The sequence below is a fragment of the Spermophilus citellus genome (assembly GCF_964194105.1).
Source record: "Spermophilus citellus genome assembly, chromosome: 2".
NCBI classification, from domain to species: domain Eukaryota; kingdom Metazoa; phylum Chordata; class Mammalia; order Rodentia; family Sciuridae; genus Spermophilus; species Spermophilus citellus.
In genome coordinates this window covers 223,416,596-223,444,427 of record NC_138183.1, presented here as the reverse complement: position 1 = coordinate 223,444,427, position 27,832 = coordinate 223,416,596, and the positions used below count along the sequence as shown (strand labels likewise).

At 34.8% G+C, this 27,832-nt stretch overlaps 1 protein-coding gene across 1 annotated transcript in view; it reads left to right on the top strand.

Moving 5' to 3' along the window:
* The window catches only part of DCDC1 (doublecortin domain containing 1), a gene marked incomplete at both ends in the record, with an annotated part of 489,436 nt that extends 462,012 nt beyond the window's left edge, over window positions 1-27,424 (top strand). Inside the window, 6 exon segments of the mRNA XM_081282196.1 lie at window positions 3,188-3,340; window positions 4,051-4,152; window positions 15,482-15,618; window positions 16,893-17,072; window positions 24,937-25,087; window positions 27,297-27,424. Of these exon segments, the coding sequence (XP_081138322.1) occupies window positions 3,188-3,340; window positions 4,051-4,152; window positions 15,482-15,618; window positions 16,893-17,072; window positions 24,937-25,087; window positions 27,297-27,424 (851 nt within the window).
* Window positions 27,425-27,832: the final 408 nt, after the last annotated feature.

Here is a 27,832-nt window from a genome sequence, read left to right as displayed (position 1 = left end):
TTTGGTAGAGTCTTTAGAACTTTCTCTGTATAGAATCATATCATCAACAAACAGATGATTTGACATCCTCCTTTCCTATTAGTATGGCTTTTATTTTATTTCTCTTTCCTATGTGTGCTCTGATTGAAATTTTGAGCATTATATTGAATAAGAGTAGTGAGAGTGGACACTTGATCCTGATCTTGGAGGAAATACTGTCAGTTTTGTCTATTCAGTATGATGTTGGCTATGGTTTTGTCATAAAGAGTCTTTATTTTGTTAAGGTATGATTCTTCTATCCCCTGTTTATTCAGGACTTTCATCACAAAGGGATATTGAATTTGGTCAAAGACTTTTTCTGAAATTATCATGTATTTTTATCCCTGATTCTATTTTTGTGCTGTATTACATTTATTGATTTGCATATGTTGAACTACCCTTGCATCTCTGGAATGAAATCAACTTGGTCATCATTTTGAAATGTGCTGTAAAATTTGGCTTGCAAGTATTTTATTTAGACTTTTTGCATGTATATCCATCAAGGATATTGGTGTATAATTTTCTTTATTTGATGTGTCCTTAGGTTTTGGTAGTAGGATAATATTGACTTCATTGAATGAGGAGTGTAGAAGAGCCCACTCACTTTATAGTTTATGGAATCTTTTGAGGAGCATTGGGATTAGTTCTTCTTTAAAAGTCTGATGAAATTCAGCAGTGAATCCATCTGGGACTGGGCTTTTCTTTGTTGTGAGCCTTTTTATTACTGCTTCAATCTCATTACTGTATGTTGATTTATTTAGGTTTTTTATGTCCCCTTGGTTTGATTTTGGTAAATCTTATGTGTCTAGAAATTTGTCAGTTTCTTCTAGATTTACCAATTTGTTGGAAAGTAGTTTTTCAAAATATTCCCTAATGATCCTTTTTAAATTCAATGGTGCCTATTTTAATGTCTCCTTATTAATGTCTAACTTAATTTGGGCCTTCTCTTTTAATTAGTTTAGCTTAGGGTTTGTCAATTTTACTTATCTTTTCAAGAACCAACTTTGTTTATTCAATCCTTTGTATTGTTTTTAATCTTTATTGCATTGAGTTATGCTCTAATCTTATTATTTCTTTCCTTCTACTGGTTTGGGGCCTTGTTTGTTCTTGTTTTTCTAAGACCTTTAGATGCATCATTAGGTTATTTATCTGAGATCTCTCTATTATTTTAATGACAACACTCCTTGCTATAAACTTCCCTTTCAGTGCTGCTTTTGTTATATTCCACAAGTTTCGGTATATGAGGTTGCAATTTTTATTTGATTCAAGATTTTAAAAATTTCCCTCTGATTTCTTCAATGACCCAGTTCACCTAATAGTATGTTGGTCAATCTCCATGTTTCTGTCTAATTTCTGCAATTTCTCTTGCTGTTGATTTCTGGTTTCATTCCATTATGGTAGATAAGGTGAAGAAATTATTTCTTTTTTTAAATTTGATAATACTTACTTTGTAGCTTTCATATTTCTTGTGTTTCTGTATTGAGATTTGCACATCTATTGAAATGGAAACTTCTTTCACTTTTATATGAGGGCTTCTGATGATACATATTAGGGTATCTGTTTTGTAATGTTGAATTTAATTCCATTAGACCTCATAGTTTAATCTCCCTGCAGCTTCTTTGCTGTGATTAGTGGGTTTTGACATAATGTATCAGAGCCTAAGGGACCTACTTTCTCTAATGGTCTTCCAAGAGTGGGGTCACTTTGATAATTTAGATAGGTGTGGTATATGTAGATGGCAGATGATATGGAATTCACTTTCTGTGGTTACTCCTGCAATGGAAGTGGTTGCCCTATCAGGTGGTGGGTGTTGCCATGTGCACTATCAATTATGGCTCTCTTACTTGAAAAGTATTTCTGATACAGGATGTTCCAACTGAGGTGAAGGGCCTGAAGATTACCTGTTCAGACAATGGTGCAGTTTCTGACGTTTCATATGGAGAGGTAGGGACTGGGATCACAGCTCCTCCTCTGTGGCACTCACATCCAATCTTGTTAGCAATGTGTGATATGACAGGTATGATGACAGCCAATGCTGAGGACCCTCATAGACGCAGTGTCCACAGGAGTTGTTTTATTTCTATTGGTTATTTCTGTGATATGACTATCAAGGAATGGGATGTCATAAGCCCCTAGCTGTGCCCCTTGGGGACTAGTCACCACCTGGAGACTTTTGTCCCCATTCTTTTAAGTTGAAGCATCCACCAAGGTTTAACCAGGATTTGGTTGTGTCTGGAACAAGGTACAATTCCACTCAGGTAGACTTCAGTGTAGCTAAGTGTCAGATCACCCAATGTATATGAATTCCCAGGCTTGATCCCCATCTCCACTAAATAAGTAAATACATAACTATATAGACCATATAAAAATAAGATAACAACAATAGCAGCAATCACCATAACAGAAAAGAAAGAGGAAAATATAGAATATGATAAAAAGATTCTTAAAAATTAAAATTAAAAAAGAAGATAATAAAGTGAAAGGGGAAGATAAAAAAATTAGAAAGAGTAGAATAAAATTTTTTAAAGGTCCAAAAATTTCTTCCCCTCTAAGATGCTCAAACAAAGGGAGGAGAGTGGATGATCACAACCTATGCCAATCAAAACTTTACTGTCTTCTTAGGCTGCGCACCCCATGTACTGAGTGAGGGGCTAGGGGTTTCTCTAACCCCAGTTCTTTCCATTGTGTTGCTTACCAGGTTATAGGCAGGTGTGATCTCTGGCTGACACTAGTTAGAATTCCTCTATTTCTTTGCATTCTGAAATATGCCAAGGTCAAATGCAAAGTCATCCAGGCAATCTGTAGCTTTTTGAACTGTGCACTCTGAAGGCAGGGCAAACACTCATTTGTTTTGTTCTCTAATGTTCAAGAAATAATTATGTGAACATTTAGTGTCTAACTAATTACTAAAACATATAATTCTGCCTTTATTTGGCATATGGAACATCTGGTCTTCAGGTTGTATAAGATTATAATTTCAAACACACATCTTTCAAATTCTTAATGCTAAGTGAATTTAGCCTATCCCCAAAAAACCAAATGTCGAATGTTTTCTTTGATATAAGGATGCTGACTCATAGTGAGAAAATATTTTGAAAAACAAATGAATTCAGAAAGCATATCTGTTCATTATTCATCAAACAATGATAAATGTTCTATTTGTTTCCAGAAAACTCTATAATGAAATTGAGAACCAAATTATTTTGTGGATCTGTGAAATCTGATAGTTTGGATGGTATAGATAAGTCTTTGCTCACCCTCATCCTCAGAAATCCTATTGCTGTCTGGGTATCTTGTGGTGAACCATTTATACCTCCAAATGGTAAGTATTTTAATTTTCACTTTCTTTCATTTAACTATATGAAGGTGGAGAGAAGTAAATCTTATGTCAGAACAAGAAAATGAATTAAATGTGTATAATGTCAACATAATAACATCACATTTATGCAAAGAATAGGAGGTCCATCAATTAGTATGTGCACAAGGATATCTATACTTACATATTTGCACAATTACCAGCTTTTTCTTACTGGAATGGAGTATTCTGTGTGGAAAAAAATGTCTAATTTAGTTGATAAAGAGATCCTTGGTCTATAAGACGGAGAATAATGGTATACATTAGAAAATAACAAATGAGTTTAATTCGCACTGAGGACGACCTGTCTGCACATTTTCATTTTTAAGAATTGCACCCTTTAGGCAGTAGGTGAATGTTTAAAAAATGAATGGTTCCAAGCCAGGCTTTCATCACCTCCAAATAGTTTGTGGAAGTGGAAAATGAAATATGGCTATTGCATATGGTAAATCTGTATAGTAAAACAGCACTGTTCTTTTTTTTCCATAAAGAAATTCCATAAGCCCTGTCATCTTTCAAGTGAGGTTTCTTTTAATGACCCTTACCTTTTAATTACTTGTTTCTAATTGAATCTATTTATTGAAGCAGAAAGTTCTTTATAAATTATTAGTGTTCATGATAAATTACTGTTGATAAAAGAATGTAAGGTAAAATATCATGTATTTTTATTATTCTAGCGTTGCAGAAAGCAGAAAAATTAGAGAAACAGAACTGGCTAAAAAAGGACAAAATTTTGGTTGATCTAGGTACCATGAAACACAAAATGAGGCAGTTAAAAGGTCAGTATGAACTAAACCAACATGATTGTGTTTAATTCTAAATGTAACCTCAATTTGCTGATAGTTATTTTCTACTATTAAATACCAAGAATTTAACATAAATATTGTATTACACAGTCATTTGAGCAGAATCCAAAACCTAGTAATACATTTTTATATTGATTTTATATTTGTAAATTTTATATTAACAGGAATACCATATAACATATACATACATTTAAAAAATTAGGAGAGTATCTGTGCCAGATAATCAGCCTTTTGCTTTTGAAATGATTCCTAAATTAACATTTTATGGGCTTTGGAATTAGTTTTTGTTTAAACAAAACCTTTCAGTGATTCCTTGGGTATTGTTTTATTTTTGTTGTTTTTAATAATCAGAATAAGGAAGTACTAAAATCTTCAATGGTCATTGTCAATATCACAAGGACTCCTTTTTATACAACATAAGACATGCTATTTATGGTCAAAGTGATCAGTTGGCATAATTTGTCATCTTCCATTCTTTTTTTTTTTCATAGAATCCTGGGATCCTGGACTTATTCTATTTCTAGTACTTGAGATAGAAATGTTTTTTTTTTTGGAAAGAAACACTGTTCTGGAGACTTTAGATGAGGAAGGTTGAATTTATTTCAAGCTTCATAATAGCAGAATTTTAACTCAAGTATCTTGCTTCAATAAGTAGCACAAATTACAGCACAAGACAGATCTCTGATTTGAAATGGCTACTGTCCATTTCTTACCAAAGCCATATTGGTTGGCTATAAGTGAAAAATTTCTATTACCACTCACAGCCTCTTCTGCTCCTACTTCTAGACATTTTAAAGTTCTACGGACGTGTCCAAAACAAAATCTATTACATCCCTCCTATATCAGTGCATCTTTGTTTCCTCTAGCAACACATTCTACTGCCATCTACCCAGCTGCTATGTCACAGAAGCTGGGAAGTTATTCTTGGCATCTCCTTCTCCCTCATCTTTCCCAAGAAAATATTTAGCAAGTCTTCTTACTCTGAATCTGTTAAGTTGATCTCAAATGATTTTAACCCTTCTACAATTATTATCCAAGTTCAAGCATGTAATATCCAGTCCTTAGATTACTGAAACAGTTTTCAAACTGGTCTTCCTCCTTCTGATGACAGCAGTTACCTTTATATGAATAGTGATGATGTTCTAAAGATGAAGGGATCATGCATAAATGCAAAGGAGTCATGGTACTCCAGGTATAAAAACTTTCAAGGGTTCTATTATCTTTAGGATGTAGTTGAAGCTCCTTATATGGGTCTTCCTGATTTCATTTTCTGTGAGTTCCCCCTCTCTCTGCTCACCACACTCCAAACATCTCAAATTTATTTTAGTGCCCCAGACAACACATGCTGTCTTCCTGAGATTTGATACCCTCAGTTCCCTCTGCCTTGGTATTTTCTTTCTTCTGTCCTCTTGGATTGCTCCTACTCATTCTCTATATATTTTAGATAACTCGTTACTTCTTCCTGGAATCCTCCTCCAACATTCCAAGCCTGGGATAATGTGGTTGATAACATACTGAATTTCTCCTCTGATAGTTCTCATTGCATTATTTTAATTACCTATTCATTTGACTATCTTCCTTCTATCAAATCATGAATTGTAGACCCATCTAATTTATTATTTGAATAACTGTGGAATGATTGGCTTAACCGTGGTGACTTGCTACCATAATTCCAGGGATTAAGAAGGCTGAGACAAGGTTGCAAGTTTGAGACCAGCCTCAGCAAATATTTGACCCCCCCCCCCAGTAACTTAGCATGTCCTTATCTCAAAATAAAAAAAATATAAAAATAAAAAGGACTGGGGATGTAGCTCAGTGGAAAGCAGTCCTGGGTTCAAAATCCAGTAAATAAATAAATGAATGAATAAATAAAAACAATTTCAACCATTTATTCTAGGCTCTAGGGAGTGATTCAAACTTTATTCTTAAATCAAGTTAAATCAATAGAAAGCAGCATACTGAAAAGTGCCCCTTGCAGAGCTGCCTGACTGAAGTCTGATTTGATGCCACATCTTTAGCTTTTATTACAATTAAATATCAAAAAGGCATTTAAAGTAAATTTGGAGTCATCTACAATATTACTGTTGAAAACAGTCTTTATTTGGTCAGTTGATTTCCATTATGGAGTGATCCATTGATGTAGTTTCTCTTCTAATTTAATGCTAAGATAAATCTTGCATCTACTTACAAACTTGTATATTTTCCCGCTCTTAAATATAAACTCAAAACATGTTCATAAAATACTCTGAAGAAGACCCTTTTCTAACTGTTAAGATTATGAGGATTAAAAAAAAAACCCACAAATCTTATCTCTGGTAACTGCATTCCTATTAGATGGTGTGTCTCTTGAGGGTTGAATTAAAGGGGAAGTATGATAAGTATGAATAGTTGCTGAATTGACTACTTCTTCTTATTATTATAGCTGTTAGTAAATGCAACAAATACCATGTGCAAAAAAACTGTGATAAGTTGATTTTACATTGCATTTGTAAGCGTGATCATTGCCATTATCATTTATAGTATGAGTGATTACTTTATAGGGCTTTTATGATTAGAAAATGTCAAATATTTACTACATGGTTACAGCAAATAATCAATATTGGGATAAGGTTCCTGAGTAGACAGTCTATTTTTCCACTTGGGTTTTTAAAACTAGTAAATGAAACTCAGAAATACAAATCGGGCCTAGGTATCACCTTTGTTATACATACAGACAGTGTTGGAGCATTTCTTTTGATGTGTGAACTGAAACCCCAAATCGGGTAGACTTGTCTTTTCCAGGCAAAAAATGATACTGAACCAGGGGTGGACCTTCCAGTAAGGGAAGGGATGAGGGAACTGGCTTAAGCAGTTAGGCTTAGAGTATGACAGAACATCAAAGCACTTATGTTTTCAAGTTTCCAAGAGAAAAGAAGGGAAAAATGGTCAAGAATTGTCAACTTATTTTTACCAATTTCCAACCAGAGAAATCATCTGCATTATCAATGGTGTTCCATCCACTTGAAATGAAACTTTTAGAAGAGGGATAATAATTAGCTATTATCATAACTGACCCCTGATCTCATGTGAAATAAATAGGGTGTTTGGGAAATTTAAGAAGAAAATAAAAATAATTTATTCAATATATTTTTACCTTTCTTTGATATATGTTATTCTTACCTACATAAATAATAGTTTATTATAAAAACCTTTCCCCCAGTTAAAACCTTTTGTGGTGACATTATATCTCTTTATGAAAATTGTAGTGCAAATGCACGCATTTTATTAAGACCATTAGAAGCAAGTTGACAAATAATAAATAATGCATAATATTTTTTTCTGTTTCCTATGTTCAATCCCTAACTCCCAACAGTGTAATGATAAGCTATTGTTGAACTCCTGGTTTAAAAAATTGCAACGTTTGAAATACATTTTAAATAATATATTTGTTGGAATATTATTCATAAAAATTAAATGTCATAAATTAATGTTATCTCTGTTCTATAAATAAAGTTGACTAAAAACTATAGTTAGTATAAATTTGTATTGAGGAACTACTCTGGTTCTTTTCAAAACACATTACCTAGTGCATTGTCACTGTAACTCATTGGCTAATTGATTCAATCATGCTTTCTTCACTTTCATAAATTACGTATGAATGCATATTAGACACATAGGATTCTGGTTTATTTGAAAAATCATTGCTGCTACTTATTTTTATTTCTGAATATAGTACCATAAACTTAAGCTGTAGTACCGATTTTTTTTTTTAGAGAGTGAGAGAGGAGAGAGAGAGAGAGAAAGAGAGAGAGAGAGAGAGAGAGAGAGAGAGAGAATTTTTTTTTAATATTTATTTTTTAGTTCTCGGCGGACACAACATCTTTGTTGGTATGTGGTGCTGAGGATCGAACCCGGGTCGCACGCATGCCAGGCGAGCGCACTACCGCTTGAGCCACATCCCCAGCCCCAAGTACCAATTCTTTATACTCTGCAAATGCAAATGATTTTTAAAGGATTTTGTCATAGTCTAAAAATCTGCCCATTAAGAGTAACTTGGGCAGGATGCGGTGGCATATACCTGTAATCCCAGCAGCTCGAGAGGCTGAGGCAGGAGGATCGCAAGTTTAAAGCCAGCCTCAGCAACAGCAATGTGCTAAGCAACTCAGTGAGACCTTGTCTCTAAATAAAATACAAAATAAGGCTGGGGTGGCTTGGTGGTTGAATGCCTCTGAGTTCAATCCCTGGTACCCTCCTCCCGAAAAAATAATTTGGCAAAAAAAATTGAGATGCAGCTTCATCTTATTATCAACATAATTGTTGCTTTCTCAAAGAAGCCTTCTCTGATATCTCAGACTAGGTCAGCAGCTGCTGTTACATGCTCTCTTAGTCCCTGGTACAGCACTATTGTAATGGATTTTTGGTTTAATCATTTCCTTGGATCTGCCTTCCCTACCAAACTTGAGGCATGGGCTCACTCTCAAACCTGTCTGCATTTGCATCATATTGCACAATGCCTGAACCCTAGCTGGCGCTCAATGTAGACTTCTGGAAGGAGTGTACAAAATAAAACATTAACCCAGATCCGCCCACACCAGCCTGTGTGGGACCCAGGCTCACAGAAGGCTCAGGTCCACCCCTTTACCGGCGGGGCAGAGACCCACCAGAGCCCAGCCTCTGGCACATGACCGCCTCTTCTTACCAACAGACTATCATGGGAGCCCAGACCTGGCCTGGATCCGCCCACACCAACTTGTGCAGGACCCAGGTCCAGGGTAGGTCCGAGTTTGCCTCCTCATACCTGGGAGCCTGAGCCTAACCCACTTCCATCTTGGGATACTGCAGTCATTGCCATAGCCTTCTCCAAGCAGTAGTCCATAACTTTTTGACAGTAGACAGGACCTAGAAGCAGCTGCATCTCAGAGTAGGCATCCAAAAGAGAGTGTAAGGCCCACCCTTTCAGCCCCATCTCTGTAAGACATTGCTTCCATCTTGGGGCACCTTAACTATTATCTCAAGTTACCTCAGCTATTGCTGCCTTCACCTTTAGATGCAGTAGCATACATTGAGGGACACGAGCAGGGTCTGGAAGCCTAGCATCAAGATGAGGTACAGACAATCTGCACAGGCACTATAAGAATATAGGGAAGAAACTGTAATATATCAGATCCACGCTGCAAGAAAGGAAGACACATAGACTACATGAAAAGACAAGAAAGTGCCCCGAACAAATCAGGACACTATAATAACAGAACCCATGGACAGTGAAGTATATGAAATGTCAGAGAAGGAGTACAGAAGGTTCATAATTAAAATTATCTGTGAATTAAAGAATGAGCAAATATAGGCAAAAATTGATCACTCCAAGAAAGAGATAAGAGAGCAAATACAGGTAGCAAAGATTACTTCAAGAGAGATAGAGGCTCTGAAAAAAAAAACAGTCAGAAATCCTTGAAATGAAGGATACAATAAACCAAATAAAAAATTCAATAGAAAACATAACCATCAGATTAGATCACTTGGAAGAAAGAACGCCAGATAACAAAGACAAAGTATACAATCTGGAAATTAAGTTGATTACACAATGAAGATAGTAAGAAACCATGAACAGAACATCCAAGAATTATGAGACAGCATCAAAAGACCAACTCTAAGAGTTATTGGGGTAGAGGAAGGCACAGAGTTTCAAACCAAAGGAATGCACAATCTCTTCGATGAGATAATATCAGAAATTTTTTCAAGCATGAAGAACGAATTGGAAAACCAAATACAAGTGGCTTACAGGACACCAAATGTACAAAATTACAACAGATCTACACAAAGGGACATTATAATGAAAATGCCTAGCATACACAATAAGGATAAATCTTAAAGGCTGCAAGAGAGAGGAATCAGATCACATATAGGGAGAGACCAGTTCACATTGCAGCAGATTTTTCAACCCAGACCCTCAAAGCCAGGAAATCATGGAACAACATATATCAAGCTCTGAAAGAAAATGGATGCCAATCAAGAATCTTATATCGGGGTAAAAATGGGAGTTCATAACCCACTTGAATCAATCTGTGAAATATGGTATATTAAGAACTATGTAATGTTTTGAACAACCAACAATAAAATAATTAAAAAAAAAGAATCTTATATCCAGCAAAACTAAGCTTTAGATTTGATGATGAAATAAAAACCTTCCATGATAAACAAAAGTTAAAAGAATTTACAACTAGAAAGCATGTACTAGAGAACATCCTCAGCAAAATATTCCCTGAAGATGAAATGAAAAACAATGATGGAAATCAGCAGAGGGAGGTATTACACTAAAGGAAAATCTATTCAGAGGAGAAAGCAAGTCACGTTGAATACTAAAAGTAAACAAAACTGGCTGGGAATAAAAATCCTGTCTCAATAATAACCATGAATGTTAATGACCTAAATTCACCAATAAAAAGACATAGACTGGCAGATTGGATAAAAAAAAAGATCCAACAATATGCTGCCTCCAGGAGATTCATCTCATAGGAAAAGGCATCTGCAGATTGAAAGTGAAGGGTTGGGAAAAATCATACCACTCACATGGACTGCAGAAGCAAACGGGTTCCCATCCTCATATCAAATAAAGTTGACTTCAAGATAAAGTCAATCAAAAAGGATAAATAAGGACACTACATACTGCTCAAGGACACATGCACAAAGACTTAGCAATTATAAATATATATGCCCCAAACAATGGAGCATCTATGTTCATCAAACAAACTCTTCTCAAGTTAAGGAGTCAAATAGACCACACCACAATAATGTTGGGTGACTTTAACAAACCTCTTTTATCACTAGATAAGATCTTTCAAACAAAAGCTGGTAGAAGAAACTTCTCTTAATTAGATCATACATTATGCCACAAAGCAACTCCTAGCAAATACAAAAAGGTAGAGATACTACCCTGCATTTTATCAGATCATAATGGAATGAAATTAGAAATCAATGATAAAATAAAAAATAAAAGCTACTCCATCACCTGGAGACTAAATAATATGCTACTGAATGAACAATAGGTTGCAGAAGACACCAGGAGGAGATTAAAAAATTTGGGAGGTGAATGAGAACACAGATACAACATATCAAAATCTCTGGGACACTGTGAAAGCAGTTCTAAGAGGAAAGTTCATTCCTTAAAAGAAGAAAAAGTCAACAAATAAATGACTTAACATTACATTGCAAAGCCCTAGAAAAAGAAAAAATCTACACCAAAAGCAGTAGAAGACAGGAAATAATTAAAATCACAGCTGAAATCAATGAAATTGAAGCAAAAGAAGCAATTGAAAAAAACTGACAGAATAAAAATAAATCTTTGAAAAAATAAATAAAATTGACAAACTCTTAGCCATGCTAACAAAAAGAAGGAGACATAAAACTCAAATTACTAACATACATGATGAAAAAGGAAATATGACAGACACTACAGAAATACAGAAGATAATTAGAAATTATTTTGAAAACTTGTACTCCAATAAAATAGAAAATATTGAAGGCATCGATAAATTTCTTTTTTTTTTTTAAGAGAGAGTGAGAGAGGGGAGAGAGAGAGAATTTATTTTTTATTTTTTTTTAGTTCTCGGCGGACACAACATCTTTGTTGGTATGTGGTGCTGACACAACATCTTTGTTGGTATGTGGTGCTGAGGATCGAACCCGGGTCGCACGCACGCCAGGCGAGCGCGCTACCGCTTGAGCCACACATCCCCAGCCCCGATAAATTTCTAAAGTCATATAATTTGCCCAAATTGAATCAGGATGATATACAAAATTTAAACAGATCAATTTCAAGCAATGAAATAGAATACACCATCAAAAGTCTATCAACCAAGAAAAGCCAAGACCAGATGGATACACAGCCAAATTCTATAAGACCTTTAAGGGAGAACTAATACCAATACTCTTCAATTTATTTCAGGAAATAGAAAAAGAGGCAGCACTTCCAAATTCATTCTATGAGACCAATATCACCCTGATTCCAAAACCAGGCAAAGACACATCAAAGAAAGAAAACTTCAGACCAATATCTCTTATAAATATAGATGCAAAATTCTCAAAATTCTGGCAAATCAAATACAAAAACATATCAAAAAGATCCTGCATCACAATCAAGTGGGATTCATCCCAGGGATGCAAGGTTGGTTCAACATATGGAAATCAATAAATGTAATTCACCACATCGATAAACTTAAAGATAAGAATCATATGAACATCTCAATAGACACAGAAAAAGCATTTGACAAAATGCTTTTGACAGCACCCCTTAATGTTCAAAACCCTAGACAAAATAGGGATAACAGGAACATGTCTCAACATCGTAAAGGCTATCAATGCTAAGCCCCAGGCCAACATCATTCTAAATGGAGAAAAATTGAAAGTATTTCCTCTAAAAACTGGGACAAGACAGGATGTCTCTTTCACCACTACTATTTAACATAGTTCTTGAAACACTGGCCAGAGCAATCAGACAGATAAAAGAAATTAAAGGGATACACATAGGAAAAGAAGAACTCAAATTGACACTATTTGCTGCTGACATGATTCTATACCTAGAAGACCTTAAAAGTTCCACCAGAAAACTTCTAAAACTAGTAAATGAATTCAGCAAAGTAGCAGGATATAAAATCAACACCCATATATAAAAGGCATTTCTGTATATCAGTGACAAATCCTCTGAAAGGGAAACAAGGAAAACTACCATATTAACAATAGCCTAAAAAAAAAAAAACCTTGGGAATCAACCAAAGAGGTGAAGGATCTATATAATGAAAATTACAGAAACCTAAAGAAGGAAGTCAAAGAAGATCTTAGAAGATGGAAAGATCTACCTTGCTCTTGGATAGGCAGAATTAATATTATCAAAATGAACATACTACCAAAGTACTATACAGATTTAATGCAATTCCAATCAAAATCCCAATAACATTCCTCATAGAAATAGAAAAAGCAGTCATGAAATTCATCTGGAAAAATAAGGGACCCATAATAGCTAAAGCAATCCTTAGCAGGAAGTGTGAAGCAGGTGGCATCACTATACCAGACCTTAAACTATATATACTACAGAGGATTAGTAACAAAAACATCATGGTATTGGCACCAAAACAGACTGGTAGACCAATGGTACAGAATAGAGGACACAGAGACTAACCCATAAAATTACACTTATCATATATTAGACAAGGCACCAAAAACATACATTGGAGAAAAGATAGCCTCTTCGATAAATGGTGCTGGGAAAACTGGAAATCCATATGCAACAAAATGAAATTAAACTCCTATCTCTCACCATGCATAAAACTTAACTCAAAATGGATCAAAGACCTAGGAATAAAACCAGAGACCCTGCATCTAATTGAAGAAAACATAGGCCTTAATCTCCATCATGTGAGATTAGGCTCCAACTTGCTTAACAAGACTCCTGTGGCACAAGAATTAAAATCAGGAATCAATAAATGGGATGGTCTTAAGCTAAAAAGTTTCTTCTCATCAAAAGAAACAATCTGTGAAGTGAATAGAGAGCCTACATCTTGGGAGCAAATCTTTACCCCTCAGACATCAGATAAAGCATTAATCTCTAGGGTATACAAAGAACTCAAAAAGCTAAGCACAAAAAAAAAATAAAAATAAAAAATAAATAACCCAATCCATAAATGGGCCAAGGACCTGAACAGACATTTCTCAGAAGATTATATACAATCAATCAACAAATATATGAAAAAAATGTGCATCATCGCTAGCAATTAGAGAAATGCAAATCAAAACTACTCTTTCATCTCACGAGTCAGAATGGCAGCTATTATGAAGACAAACAACAGTAAGTGTTGGTGAGAATGTGGGGAAAAAGGTACCCTTATACACTGCTGGTGGGTCTGCAAATTGGTGCAGCCAATATGGAAAGCAGTATGGAGATTCCTTGGAAATCTAGGAATGGAACCACCATTTGACTCAGCTATTCCTCTCCTCTGTCTATTCCCAAAGGACTTAAAAACAGTATACTACAGGGACACAGCCACATCAATGTTTATAGCAGCACACTTCACAATAGTTAAACTCTGGAACTAACCTAGATGCCCTTCAATAGATAAATGGATAAAAAAAATGTGGCATATATACACAATGGAATATTTACTCAGCAATAAAAGAGAATAAAATCAAGGCATTTGCAGGTAAATGGATGGAGTTGGAGAAGATAATGCTAAATGAAGTTAGCCAACCCCCCCAAAACAAATACTGAATTGTTTTCTCTGCTATAAGGAGGCTGATTCATAAAGGGGTAGGGAGGGAGAGCATGGGAGGAATAGACAAACTCTAGATAGAGCAGAGGGGTGGGAAGTGGAGGCAGGGGGCATAGTGTTAGAAGTGATGGTGGAATATGATGGACATTATTATCCACAGTACATGTATGAAGACATTAATTAGTGTGAATATACTTATTTACAATCAGAGATATGAAAATTTGTGCTCTATATGTGTAATAAGAATTGTAATGCATTCTGCTGTCATATGTAAATAAAAAATTAATTAAAAACACATTATGCTTACTTAAGAAGTTTAGAAATCAGTGGAGATTCAGTGATGCTGCATCTTCAATACAGAAAAAGAAAACAATTTTGTAAGTGTGACTTTTTAAATCTCTTTTGTAATGATTTTAAGTGGTCTAGTGGATAGAATGCACAAATTTGAATTCCCACACTTATCAAATTATGCCTGTGATTCTTCAGAACACATATTCTGATAAATATTTTCTCTTACCACAGCTTCTTAACAGCATAAAGGGCACAGCAGAGGTGTCAGAAATTAATCGTGCTCATGGGGTGTTATTAAATAGAAAAAAAAAGGCTCCTGTCTCTTGGGTTAATATTATTTTAGAAATACTTAATCTCCAGGCTGCTAAGCTAATTGTGGGGGAAAGGCTTATTATTAGTGAAGAGAACAAAACATATGTTCCAAGATTGGAAGAGATGATGGGGACTATATAAGGTCATGAATTCTATTTGACTAAATTACTGCTGAACCATATCGTGGATGCCAGGCTGGGGCCAGGGTGGAAATCAGCATGTTATCTTTCTTTTCCATCTGTAGAGTGAGCGTGCATATTCTGGCCATTTAAAGCCTCAAGCCTCCTGTATGAAGAGGTATTGTTAGGTATTATTACCTTAGGCATATTTGCTTTTATGATATGGTTAGTATTTTAGCCTATTCTCCTGAGTGGAATAATTTATGCATAGAAAGCCAAACCAATTTATTTGAAATCTGAAAGCCTATCATCAGATACATTTCCAGAGACTTCTTTCCCCAGGGCGGCGAGTAACAGCATGTCAGCCAGCTTCCATGGTTCCTACCAAAAGTCCTGTGCAGCCGGTGGTGGTTGAAGGAGGCTGGACTGAGCAGACTCAAGAGGAAATTAAACTCATGGAACTTATAAGACACACAGAGGTATGTTCTTTAGGATTCCAGACATTTAAGACTCTGCCTCTTTTATAAGCATTTAAAAGTACAATATTGAATTTTTAAATTACACTATTAATATATTCTTAGCATCTGGTCACTTATGACCACATAAGCATATGCCAAGCATTGAATTGGCATTTGGAGAGTAGCTATCTAAGAGACAGCCAGCTCATCTGAAAGTCTGTTTTGTTTGAATGAAGACCAGAAATTATGACCTTAGCAAAGAAGAGAAAAGGGCCCAGTGGATATGTCCAAAGGTAATTATAATAAGTGTAGTCAAGTTGAGCCTTATGGCTTCATTGCTCATCACTCCTGAGGGTATGTCTCAATATGTAAAAAGAGCAAGGAGCAAAATACTAATTGCAATGGAGACATTCAAAATGAGGAATTGAAAAAGTGGTTTCAGTACAATTGGTTAATCAGTCAGGATCACCACACATTAAAAAGTTGAAAAGAGAAAGGTCAGCTTTGGAGAGAGAGGACTGGGGATAGAGACTGGGGAAAACTTTTTTGCTTTGTGAAGTTTTTCATCAAAATGAGCTGTTCCTATTTAATAGGGTCTCTCAAATTTGTGAAATGTGTTCAAACTAAATCTTAGGTGGGTGCCTAAATCAAGGTTACTAGAAAAAAGAAATTGACATTGCTAGAAATATGACTTCTTGCCAAGCTAAGAAGGATAAATCACTGATCAGGGAATAAATGCAAAGTACTGAACTAGGACATGCTTGAAGTAGGATGAAAAGCTGCCTGGCAGGGATCTGGCAAGTAGAAGGGTAGCTGCTGGTTTTTTTTTTTGTTGTTGTTTTTTTTTAAGACAGCAAGTAAGGACTTAAACAACACTCATCTACACTCCCTTAAGCGTTTCTTGGTTAAAGGAAGTGGTGTTTTTTTAATAAAAATCTCATTTGTTAGATGCAAAGAAATCTCTCAGTAGGAAAAACACTATGCAGAAGTCCAGAGACATGAATCCTTTCATTTCTTCAAATTATAAATGAAAGGTAAATACTTGGTCAAAATGAGTACCTTATTATGATTACTCCAATGATTATTAATGGATTTAGTGTTTCATTGAAGCAAAGGGAATTTACCAGAATCCATGACAAGAGAGACCAATGCATTTAAAAGTACAATATAGAATTAATACTTACTAAAATCTTGGGTGTAATTTATGATTACATGGTATTTCTGACTTTCAGCACAATCATTACACACACTAACCAATTCTCCAAACGTGGGATTCTCTGGGCTTCTCTTGACAGGCACAACTTTCGGAAGTTCAAGAACTGCAATCCAAACAAAATTCCCCAGTTGCAACTAAACATAAAGCAGTCCAGCAGAGTAGCCTGTACAAGCAACCCAACACAAAACGAGTCTGGGCTTATCTAAATGGAAGAAGACCTGAAGATGGCACTTATGCCTGGGGCAGGACTGTTACAGAGGTAAATCAAGTGTGAAAGAGTGTTTTCATAGGCCTGGATTCAAATTCCAGTCTAACCTTTCTAGAGGTTTGGTCAGGCAAATGTCTTTACCTCTCTGAACCTCATTTTCTCATATGTAAAATGGGAACAGTACTTCTCTTGCAGAGGTGATCTGATGATTAAATGAACTTATATGTGTGAAAATGTCAAGTTCAATGCTGTCCAACATATGTATCAATCCGAGTACAACTCATAGCCAGAAGAGAACAGTGCCAAATGAATATACTCCAGCTGAGTCAAATCCAAACTTTAAGACAATTTAAAATTATATTTTTCATCCATAGTAAACCCAGTTCACAAAAGAGTGATACTTTATGAATTATTCACTAAATATGTTGTAAGGAAAACATCAGTACTTGTTAGAGAAAGCATATCATATTTTTATCATGCAGAGTCCTACCTAGACTGGCCGAATTTCTACTTCCCAGAACAATGACATAGGAAAAGATGAGTAGCAGTTCATTTATTGTTTACAACTTGGGGGATAATGATAAAGTTTGATATTTTTGTTATCATCTGTAAGTGAAAACTTTAGGCACATAATAAATGGATTTTTCAAAAGTCTTATCTTTTGCTATGATATTTCAAATAATAGTTTGTCTTTATTTTGTGAAGCGTTTTCATAAATCTTTCTGGGAAAAGAAACTCACATAAAAATGAGATGTAGGTTAGGTTGGGTGGGGGCTAGAAAAGCAAGATGGTGCACTAGGGTGACCTTGAGAAGAGCTTCAGAGGGGTGAGGGCCCTAGAGTAGCAGAAGCCCATCAGATGAGCTTTGCCTCTGAAGGCTGGTCCATTTTCAAAGTGTAAGAGAGACCACTCCTCTTTGATAAGGACTTGAATAAGAGCCATGAAAGCAGTCTTATCTCAGAAGCGGACAACCAATTTGCTGCACTTGAGAGAGATCAGAGATAAAAATGCAGAAAACGAATACTCAAAATGAGGAATACAAGTAAAGGAACTTCATACACCTGGAGCGGAAATAAAAGGAAAGTGATGATTTTAAAAAGTTAAAACTTATTCAGAAGAGAACTTCCTAGAAAAGGCATTATAACAAAGCTGAAATGTTTCCTTCTTGCTAGTTCTGCAGAAATCACAAAGTTACTGTTGTAGCTTCTACATCTTAGAATGCATTTAACCATTGCAACTAGAAGTGATAAATTAGTAAGAGAATATGCAATGATTAATGAATAGTTAAAGAATGGAGTAGGGATCATGGAGTGATCATTATTACTCTTATGATTTTTAATGGCTTTAGTGTTCATTGAAGCAAAGGGAATTTACCAGAGCCCCTGACAGGAGAGGCTAATGAACTTAATAGCTACTTACTAAAATCTTCAGCCTATCAGACTCTCGATAGCAAAAATTTACAGTAACATTTACAAAGATTACATATATTTATATCCAGTCAAGGATTACTTTTATTTCTGTGATTGTTTAGTGTATCATATAATAGGTACTTCATAACTATTATTTCATAATCATATGATTTTTATGAACTTTATATATGAGGGCACTATACTACTAGAGTCTATGAAGTATTGTTCATATATATATATATCATATACATATTATAATATTATATAATATGTATATAATAATGATATATATTAAAGACCCCAGGACCAAGAAAGATTTACTTTATATAAAGTTTATATATATGATATATAATTTTTGTTGTTGTTGTTTCTAGGGTTTTGCACCCAGGGGCATGTTACCACTGAGTTATATCCCCAGACTTTTTTATTTTTTATTTTGAGACAGGGTCTTGCTAAGTTGCTTAGAGCCTCACTAAATTGCTGAGGCTGGCCTCAAACTTGCTATCCTCCTGCCTCAGACTCCCAAGGTGCTGGAATTATAGGCATGTGCCATCATGCCCAGATTTTCTCATTTATATTTTTGAGAAGGGTTTTTATAAACTTAATAGTATTGTCTAATTGATAGGTTGACCTCAATAGTACTAATACAGTAGATGGAATTAACCTATGGTCTATATGCTCATTAAACTATTATTTCAATTAACAAAGCTTTCAAAGATATATTTCGGGCTTGAATGTGTAAAGAAATGGGCACTCTCATCTTGATGAAAGTAAAACTTTTATTTGAATATCTCATTGGAAAATGCATTTCTGGAACTTTATCTCAAAGGACATTTTCACAAACTTATATAAGGTTGGTTTGTTCAGAATGTATATCACACAAGTATTTACAAGAGAGATGCAGTAGAAATAATTTAAAAACTCAATAATAGGAAATTTGTTAAATGAATTATTTACATAATTAATAATTTAAATAATATAATATAAATATTATTTAATATTATAATATAATATAATATAATATAAATATTATATTTTACATAAGTAAAATATAATGATTAAAATATAACAATTAAAATCACCTTTTAGAACAAATGACAATAAAGATGGTCCAGATATACTAAGTGAAAGAAGCATGATGTAAAGCGTGTGGAGTTAGATTCTAAGTTCATACGTGCCCATGAACTGAAAATAACCGGGAAAGATTTTGTTGTTGTAAATGTTTATTTGGGGGACAGTAATATCATCATGACCTTTTGTTTTTCTTTCTTGGATGCTTTTTTATGTGCTCCATTTTTTTAAATGATGAATTCAAATTATCTTTGTAAGAAAAACTTATGTGATAATAAAGCCGATATCCTTTCTGAGAGGTACTAAAAGAATGTGATGAAAGTCAAATTAGTAGTGCAGGAGAAGGGGGTCTGAGGCAGGTAGGAATTCAGAGGAGGGGAGGGGAGGACAAGGAAGACTCTGTAGAGAAATCTTCTAGGACTTCTGATAGAACTTGAGAAGTGGGTAAGACTCAGCATCTTAGGCAGAACTGCATTAATAAGGATGAGAGGTACCATTCACACAGGTAGGGTGTTAGAATTCATCATTTATTATTATTATTATTATTATTATTATTATTATTGATTGAACCCAGAGGCACTGAGCTGTACTTACTATTTTTAGGCAGGGTGTCCCTAGGGTAATCTGGATGGTTTCAAACTTGTAACCTTCCTACCTCAGCTGGGAGTAAAGACTGGGCCACTGTTCCCAGCTCATGATGTATATTAAATAGATGGTACTTAGACTGAGAAATAGGAACAGATGTGTTGAGTAGATTGCTTAAAAATATATGGTGGACCTACATATTATATGTATTGATATCTGCTTGGGCTGCCATAACAAAATACCAGACTATGTAGCTTAAACAATGGAAATTTATTTTTTCATTGTTCTGAAAGCTGGATGGCCAAGATCAAGGTGCCAGCAGGGTTGATTTCTGATGAGGCTTTCCTTTCTGGACTGCTGAGAGTCACTTTCTTGCTGAGTTCTCCTTTGCACGTGATGTGTGGGTGGGGGAAAGAAGGGACAGAGAAAGAGCTCTGGTGTCTTTTGCTGTCCTTGTGAGGAAACCAATGGTCCACCCTCATGCCCTTGTTTAACCTTAATTGCCTCTTGAAAGTCTCTGTCTTCAAAGACAGTCACAGTTGGAATTAATGCTTCAACATGAATTCCATTGCTTGTCTCTGAATCTCATGGGGAAAGCAATTTGGGGGAGATTATGTAGCCTTGGTATGTAGAAAGATATTTACAGATTCTTTGCTTTATTAAAAAATAGTTTCTAGTTTCTTCCTTTCCCGTATCTATGCAGTATATTTCTGCTTAAGGGCCTGCATGAGATTCTTGCTGATCAGTTAGATCAGGCTATCATGCTGTTAAAAATGCATATGGAAAATGAACTGTGTGTGGGCAGCATGAAGAGTGGAGTTTGAATTTCCCTGGCCAATAGTTACTGATTTCTAAGTTGCTCAGAGTTTCAATTATTAGTTCTTTACTGGAAGAATGAGAAATTGATGCTTTACTCTAGCTCCAGATGATATTCAAATTCCATCCAATGTGGACTTTCTCTCAATTACTCTCATTGCACTGGTGTTCTGGATGGCTTAACTGCGTTCTTCCCACACACTTTTGGAACATTACTAGAGCAACTCTTATCTCCATCTGGTGTTGGCTCATCAGTCATTGAAGCTCCAAGACAGCTCTCTATCTAGGGTTAGTGGCTCTCTCTTCAGGACCACCTTTCTCTGATTTAGGCTCATATAGGCCCTGCTCCTCTGGTCTTCTCCTGTCCCTGAGAAATCTCTTTGATTCTACAGAATCTCAAAATCAGTGTGTTCTCTCTCAGTTGAGGAACAGTTATGAAAGAATGAGAAATGGGTTCTTTTGATTTAGATCAGCAAGTACATCACGCCCATAGGGAGCATACAGTGGTTCCACAGGCCCGGGTACCTACCCTGTGGAGACCTGTTCTATGAAGACTAAACTCGCAAAATAGATTGTGAATGAGAAGTTATTCATAGCACACTGTTCCTTTACTGTGAACTTTTGTTATTGCAAATATTACAAACATTTTATTTACACACCCACTTAAGAAAAGCACTTGAACACATGTAGATAATTTGAAAAACTGAGATTTAAGAAAGTCTCTAATAGTCACTAACTGATGAGATATTTAGAACCTAATTGCACTGAAAATGCCTTATTTTCAAATTTGATTTTAAAAGATTTTTGTAAACTCACTGGCTTTGTCTAATGCAAATGGGCATTAGTAAAAAACAAGTGGAATAATCATAGATTTAACTCATCTCTTTCCTATACTATACATTTTTTTATTAAACTTTACTCATTTTTCTGATTTACATGATTTCTGTAGACAACATGATCTTGTAGAGTAGTGACATTTAAGTGGCAAAGTACTCTTTTTCTTTTACCATGTATTAATTGTACAAATTAATAGGTTTCACTGCATTTATGGTACATTGGTGCTATTTCTTTTTATTTGGTGCTGGAGATTGAACACAGGGCTTCATGCACACCAGGAAAGTGCCCTACTAATGAGCTATAATCTCTAGTCCAATAATTCTTACATTTATTTTTCATTGGCTCTTTTCCAACCTCATAAGTTTCTTCCAGATACCTATCTATACATATTTCTAAGACAGCTTCCCACTACTCCCAGCCCAGATGAAAACCAGCTATAACACCCTTTGGTTGCCTTGAAGAGAGAGAAAGAGAGAAAGAAAGAGCGAGTGAGTAAGTGGGTGGGTAAGGGAGGGAGGGAAAGAGGGAAGGAGGAAGAAAGGAAGGAAGGAAGATAGATGATAGATAGATAGATAGATAGATAGATAGATAGATAGACAGACAGACAGATAGATAGTGACTGTTAAGGACTGAATTATGTCCCAACCAATCCCAATCCATATGTTGAAGGTCTATATCCCAATGTGACTATATTTGGAGATACGGTTTTTAAGAGGTAATTTAAGTTGAAGGTGATTATAAGGGTGGGTCCCAAATCAAATAGGATTGGTGACCTTATAAGAAGAAGAAGAAGAGGGAATGCCATCTCTTTCTCTATGCCATGTGAGGACACAGCAAGAAGGTGGCCATCTGCAAGTCAGGAAGCAAGCCTAGCCAGAAACTCATTCAACCAGCATTATAATCTTGGACTTCCCAGTCTCCAGAGCCATACAATATTTTTGTTATTTAAGCCACTCATTCTGTGGTGTTTGTTTTTGACAGTCTGAGCAGACTAAGTGGTAAATATTGTTATGGAGAATTTTGAAAAATCACAAATGAAAACTATGAATTTACTATAATCTTATTTTTGAAAATAATTACTATGAATTTCATGATTATTTGAATAACATCTATTCTGTTTTATAATTATAAAATACAGTCATTATCTTAAAATTAGAAAAAAAATGAAAATGCCAATAAGAAACTAAAAATTTTATCACCACAAAAACCAGTTCTTATAATTTTAATATGTATGTATGTATATAATATATGTATATATATTTCTATGTTTTGTATATATTTATATGTAAATTTTACCATTATGATCATAGTAAATCATGTGGTAAATCAGTTTTGAAAGCTGGTATATTCAAACTATTGTGACTTTTTCTCCGAATAATATAACATTCTTAAAAAAAAAAAAAAACATTATTTTCAATGGCATCATAATTGTCTATCCAATGGATGCATTTATTCATCCAGTTTTCTATTGTTTGCTAGTTGTTTTTAAATTTTCATTATTATGAAGTATACTGAATATACACATTAATATACAAATCTATATCTCCTTTCTGATTACTTCCCTCAAATATGTTCCTAGAAAGATTGCTAAATCAAATTATACAAAAAATACTTGAGAATTTTGACACCAATTGCTAGAGTATTTTCTAGGGAGGATTCAGTGTTCTGTTCCCAGTTCCCATCTCCCTCCCATGGCATACATGAAGATGTCAACAATTCTAGGTACACTGATTTGGAAACATGTGTTGGTAGGCTGGACAGGAGAAAAATGTTATTGTTATGTTTTAACTTATATGTCTTAAATTACTTGTAGAGGTGATTTTGATTTGCTTTGTGTTATCATTTATTATTATGAAGAACAATATAACATTATAATATTTCTAAGTTCTCTGAGTTCCCTATTAAATCCTTTGTTATTTTCTCCCAGATGGTTTTTTTCATATTGATAACCTAACCTTCTTTTAAAGTAGTAAAATTATTAAACATAACATTATCAAATCCATTGTATCAAATTTCCAATTTTCCATTGCATCTGTGGAATTTTTTTAATGTACAGAAAAGTGATAAATTTTACTTTGTTTGTTCATTGTTTTTAATATTCAGATAGCCCTTTACCATCCTGAGTTCATATAAAGACTCACCGATTCTTCTTCTAATTTTTAACAATTGTGCTTTTCTCTATTACTTTAAAAGCCATATGAGAATTTTTTTTCTGGTGCTAAATTTAAGTGAAAATACTGCCTCCGCTTTATTTGTTGACTTTCAGTTATTCTCTCAACTCTATTTACTAACTGATCTCCCCCATCTCCACCTGCCACTGAAATGGGGTAACAACTGTATGATGCACTACTATATACACATACATATTAGCTTCTACTAACCTTTCTAATACTGTTGACACTTTGCATCTGTATGTAAGTTTTTATGAGTATTCCAAGGAAAACAGAGAAGTTCAGTGAGGTCATTGTAGCTTGTTTTAAGCTTTATCAACTAAAGGAAATTTTCTGATCATAGTATCATAGAACTAGAAAAGTTTTACATTATAATGTTTCATTTTATAATGGAGAAGACTCTTTTGTAGTAGTTACCTGACCTGTTGAGGGTCACACAGAGGTCAAAGCCTGGGTATCCTCATCTTTTGTAACTTTAATTACTTGATTATTAAAAATACTTTTCTCTTTTTAGCCATCTTGATATGTCTATATTCCTTTTTGGCAGGGCGGTGGTACCAGGAATTGAACTCAGAGGCACTCGAACACTGAGCCATATCCCCAGCCCTATTTTGTATTTTATTTAGAGACAGGGTCTCCTTGAGTTGCTTAGCACCTCACTTTTGCTGAAGCTGGCTTTGAACTTGCATTCCACCTGCCTCAGCCTCCCGAGCTGCTGAGATTACAGGTGTCTGCCACTGTGACTGCCTGAGATGTCTATATTCTTAATTCAGGGTTTGTTATATTTGAGGATTCCTTAGATAGCAAGATACTTTTCTTCCATGGACCTACAAGGAAATCCTCACTGACAAGTACTGAAGTTCCTTGTTTTGTAGGCACTTTAGAGAGCATTTGTGTAACCTTCTTCCCCTCCCTTATGTTCCTATTTCTAATAATTTTAGGTTATATAGTGAATATTAAGATTCTTTAATACTTGATCATATTGTGACATCCTGTACTCAAATACGGTGTCCCTTTTTCTTTCAGCTGCTAGATAACTGTTCCTCTCGTCTCAAAATGACCCATCCAGCCAGATCCCTGTATACCCGAGATGGAGAATTGATTCAGTCATGGGATGACATAGAACGAGACATGGTCATCTGTGTGTCTATGGGACATGACTTTATAACCCAGAAAGGTATGGCAAACACTTTTCATTTCTGTCAAGATTTTAAAGAACTAAAGCATCCAATCTTTGCTTCTAAGACCCTCCTTCTTGAATTTTGCATCCTATTGTGATGATTTTTTTAATAATTATGCTCCCCACATTGTTCTGCTTCATGTTATGAAAGTTAAGTTTTTTAACTAGGAATTAAACAGTTTGCAGATTTTCTTTCTTTAGTAATAAGTAAATATATGCTACATTTATTATCTATTCCTTGATCATTTTCTTTGATAAATGACAGAAATTGAAAGAACATATAGTTATTTGGAATCAACTCTTGTTTTATCCTTTTTACCCTGACGAATTTCAAATCCCTTTCTGTAGGTAGGTATACATTAGAAGAGATATAATTTTCAGGAAATTCCAAAGAATACTGTTTTTACTTTAAAGGAAATTTTTAAAATTAGGAAGTGAATTACTCAACATCTCTAAAATAGAAATATTGTATTTCTTCTTTTAAAAAGGCACCATAAAAGTATTACTATGTTCTATATAAGGTAGGTAAGCCAAAAACTTTTCAAACAGTGGAATAATGCCTTTACATTTATCCTAAAAGAATCAAAAACAATATATGAAGACCAAAATGTAGGGAGACAGAGATTTATTGGGATGCCTAAGACTGCTTTGAGGAATGTCACAAATATTCCTTGAGTACCAGCCTATCTCACAGAGCAGGCCCATTGTATTCTTTGTGTTCTGCTGTTCCCATAACCCATATTACCCATCACTCTACCCCTTGGTGACCAACACTGTGTGGTTACTTTGGAGAACACACCAATGGCAGGGTTCTTATCATTAATAAGTATTATTTGACAGTTTTTTTGTATTCCCAAAGAACGTAGTCTAAAAAGAAAAATAAATCAGGCTTCCTTTCCTGGAAAAGTTTTCAATCTATTTGAGAATATAAACAGACATGAAATGATTACAGCCAATTGAATAGTAAGCAAATGCAGTACTTCCCAATCCCTTTATTATTTATGCTTTGCATTCATATACTTGGGATGGGCTACCCTACCCTTCTTGCCATGCTGTGTTCATTGGACCTGAATAAATAAGGCTAAATATGCTTCAGGCAAGCTAACCAAAAGTGTATCTAAACCACAAAGAAAGATCTAGGCTGCCTTCCCAGAAACAAGCCTGTCTCCAATAAAAAATATAAAGGGCATTGAGAAAATTGGAAATGCAAATATTACTCTCCTTATCATTTTACTCCATGTTAATTCTCTGGACCTTTGACAAGTCTATGTAGGCAAACATTTATATTTGCATCTTCAATTTAGTAAACACATGCAATGTTATGATGTGAAAGTTGATTCCTTTCCTATGAAAATAGTTGATTGATAGTGAAAGGACTGGTGGTTTTCCCCAATTGTCTGAATTTTTCCCAATGAGTCACATATGTTCTAGGAAATTTGATTGGTTACAAAGATTCCAATTCAGTTGTTCTTTAGGAATTTACTTTGTTGTTTTTGCTGAAATAAAGTTAGAAATAATCATCCAGTAGAAAACTAAATATTCAGAATGTTTTTAGAAAGAGAAATGCTCTTACATGTATATACTTATTAAGAGATGTTTTAAAAATTAATCATTGTATACATGATTTTTCTGTGACCTGCTGGCTGTACTAGGTAATAAGAAAATAAAGCAGCCAGGGAGTTTCAAAAATAAATACAGTATAATAACTTATGTCATATACTATAATGTCAAAAAAACATTTAGAATTCAGAAGTCAGTCATCAAAAAAAATCACAATGGGTTTTTGAAAAATTAATTTTATTTGGCAAAACAAACCAGATGCCATTAAAATGGTTTCTTTCACACAAGCCCCCAGTGAAATTAAAAGAGTGCTTTTATGCCATTTGCTATACAATCTGAACATGATTTTCGCTGGTTTGGCTTTCATCTTTTCAGTGGGTTCAATTTTTAGAGCATTCCTATGTTAGCTTCCAATTCAGCCTTTACTAAGAGCTTGGAAGGAAGCCTTCTATAACAACTTCCATTCCATAGAAATCCAAAGAATGTTAGCAAATATCTGATGTGATAAGCAGGTCAAGTGTGTAATGAGAGAGTCCAAGGTAGGAGCCGAGGATTTCTGAGGGATTGTCAAGGTTTTCACCATTCTGGACTTTTAATTATTTTGTACAAATACATTGACTTGTCTCTCAAAATAATTTTTTAACAGAGTTAAAGCAAGTGGTGGAGGTCAGAGCAAATTATGCCAGAATTCGAAGACAGCTGGGCCCTCAAGCTACAGACCTGGTGGTGTTACCATCTTCAGAGCTGCTGTCACTGGTACATCTGCATAATTAATTCCTATCAGAGCCATCATATTTTCTGTTGTATTTTGCTGGTATATCTGTGTATAGATACCCATATGCTTGTTAAACATGATTGTTATTTATCTCTTTTAATTTCAAATAGTCTTTTTTAAAAGTTATTATCTACAACATTTTACATAAACTGGCATTTGATGCCTATGCCTCAAAACTGTTCCTGGAAAGGCAACAAAATTAGACAGAATAATGCTGGTAAAACAACTATCTTAGGTGTACCTTCCTCCAGGAGGAAAAAAAAAAACAGGAAACTACTAGTTAATATTTTAAAACAATTTAGCAGAATCTGGTAACTTATACATAATATTCATAGATGTATGGGTATATATGTGTATATTTATAATATTTGATAATCAAATAGACTCTGACCACTTAACCCCAAATT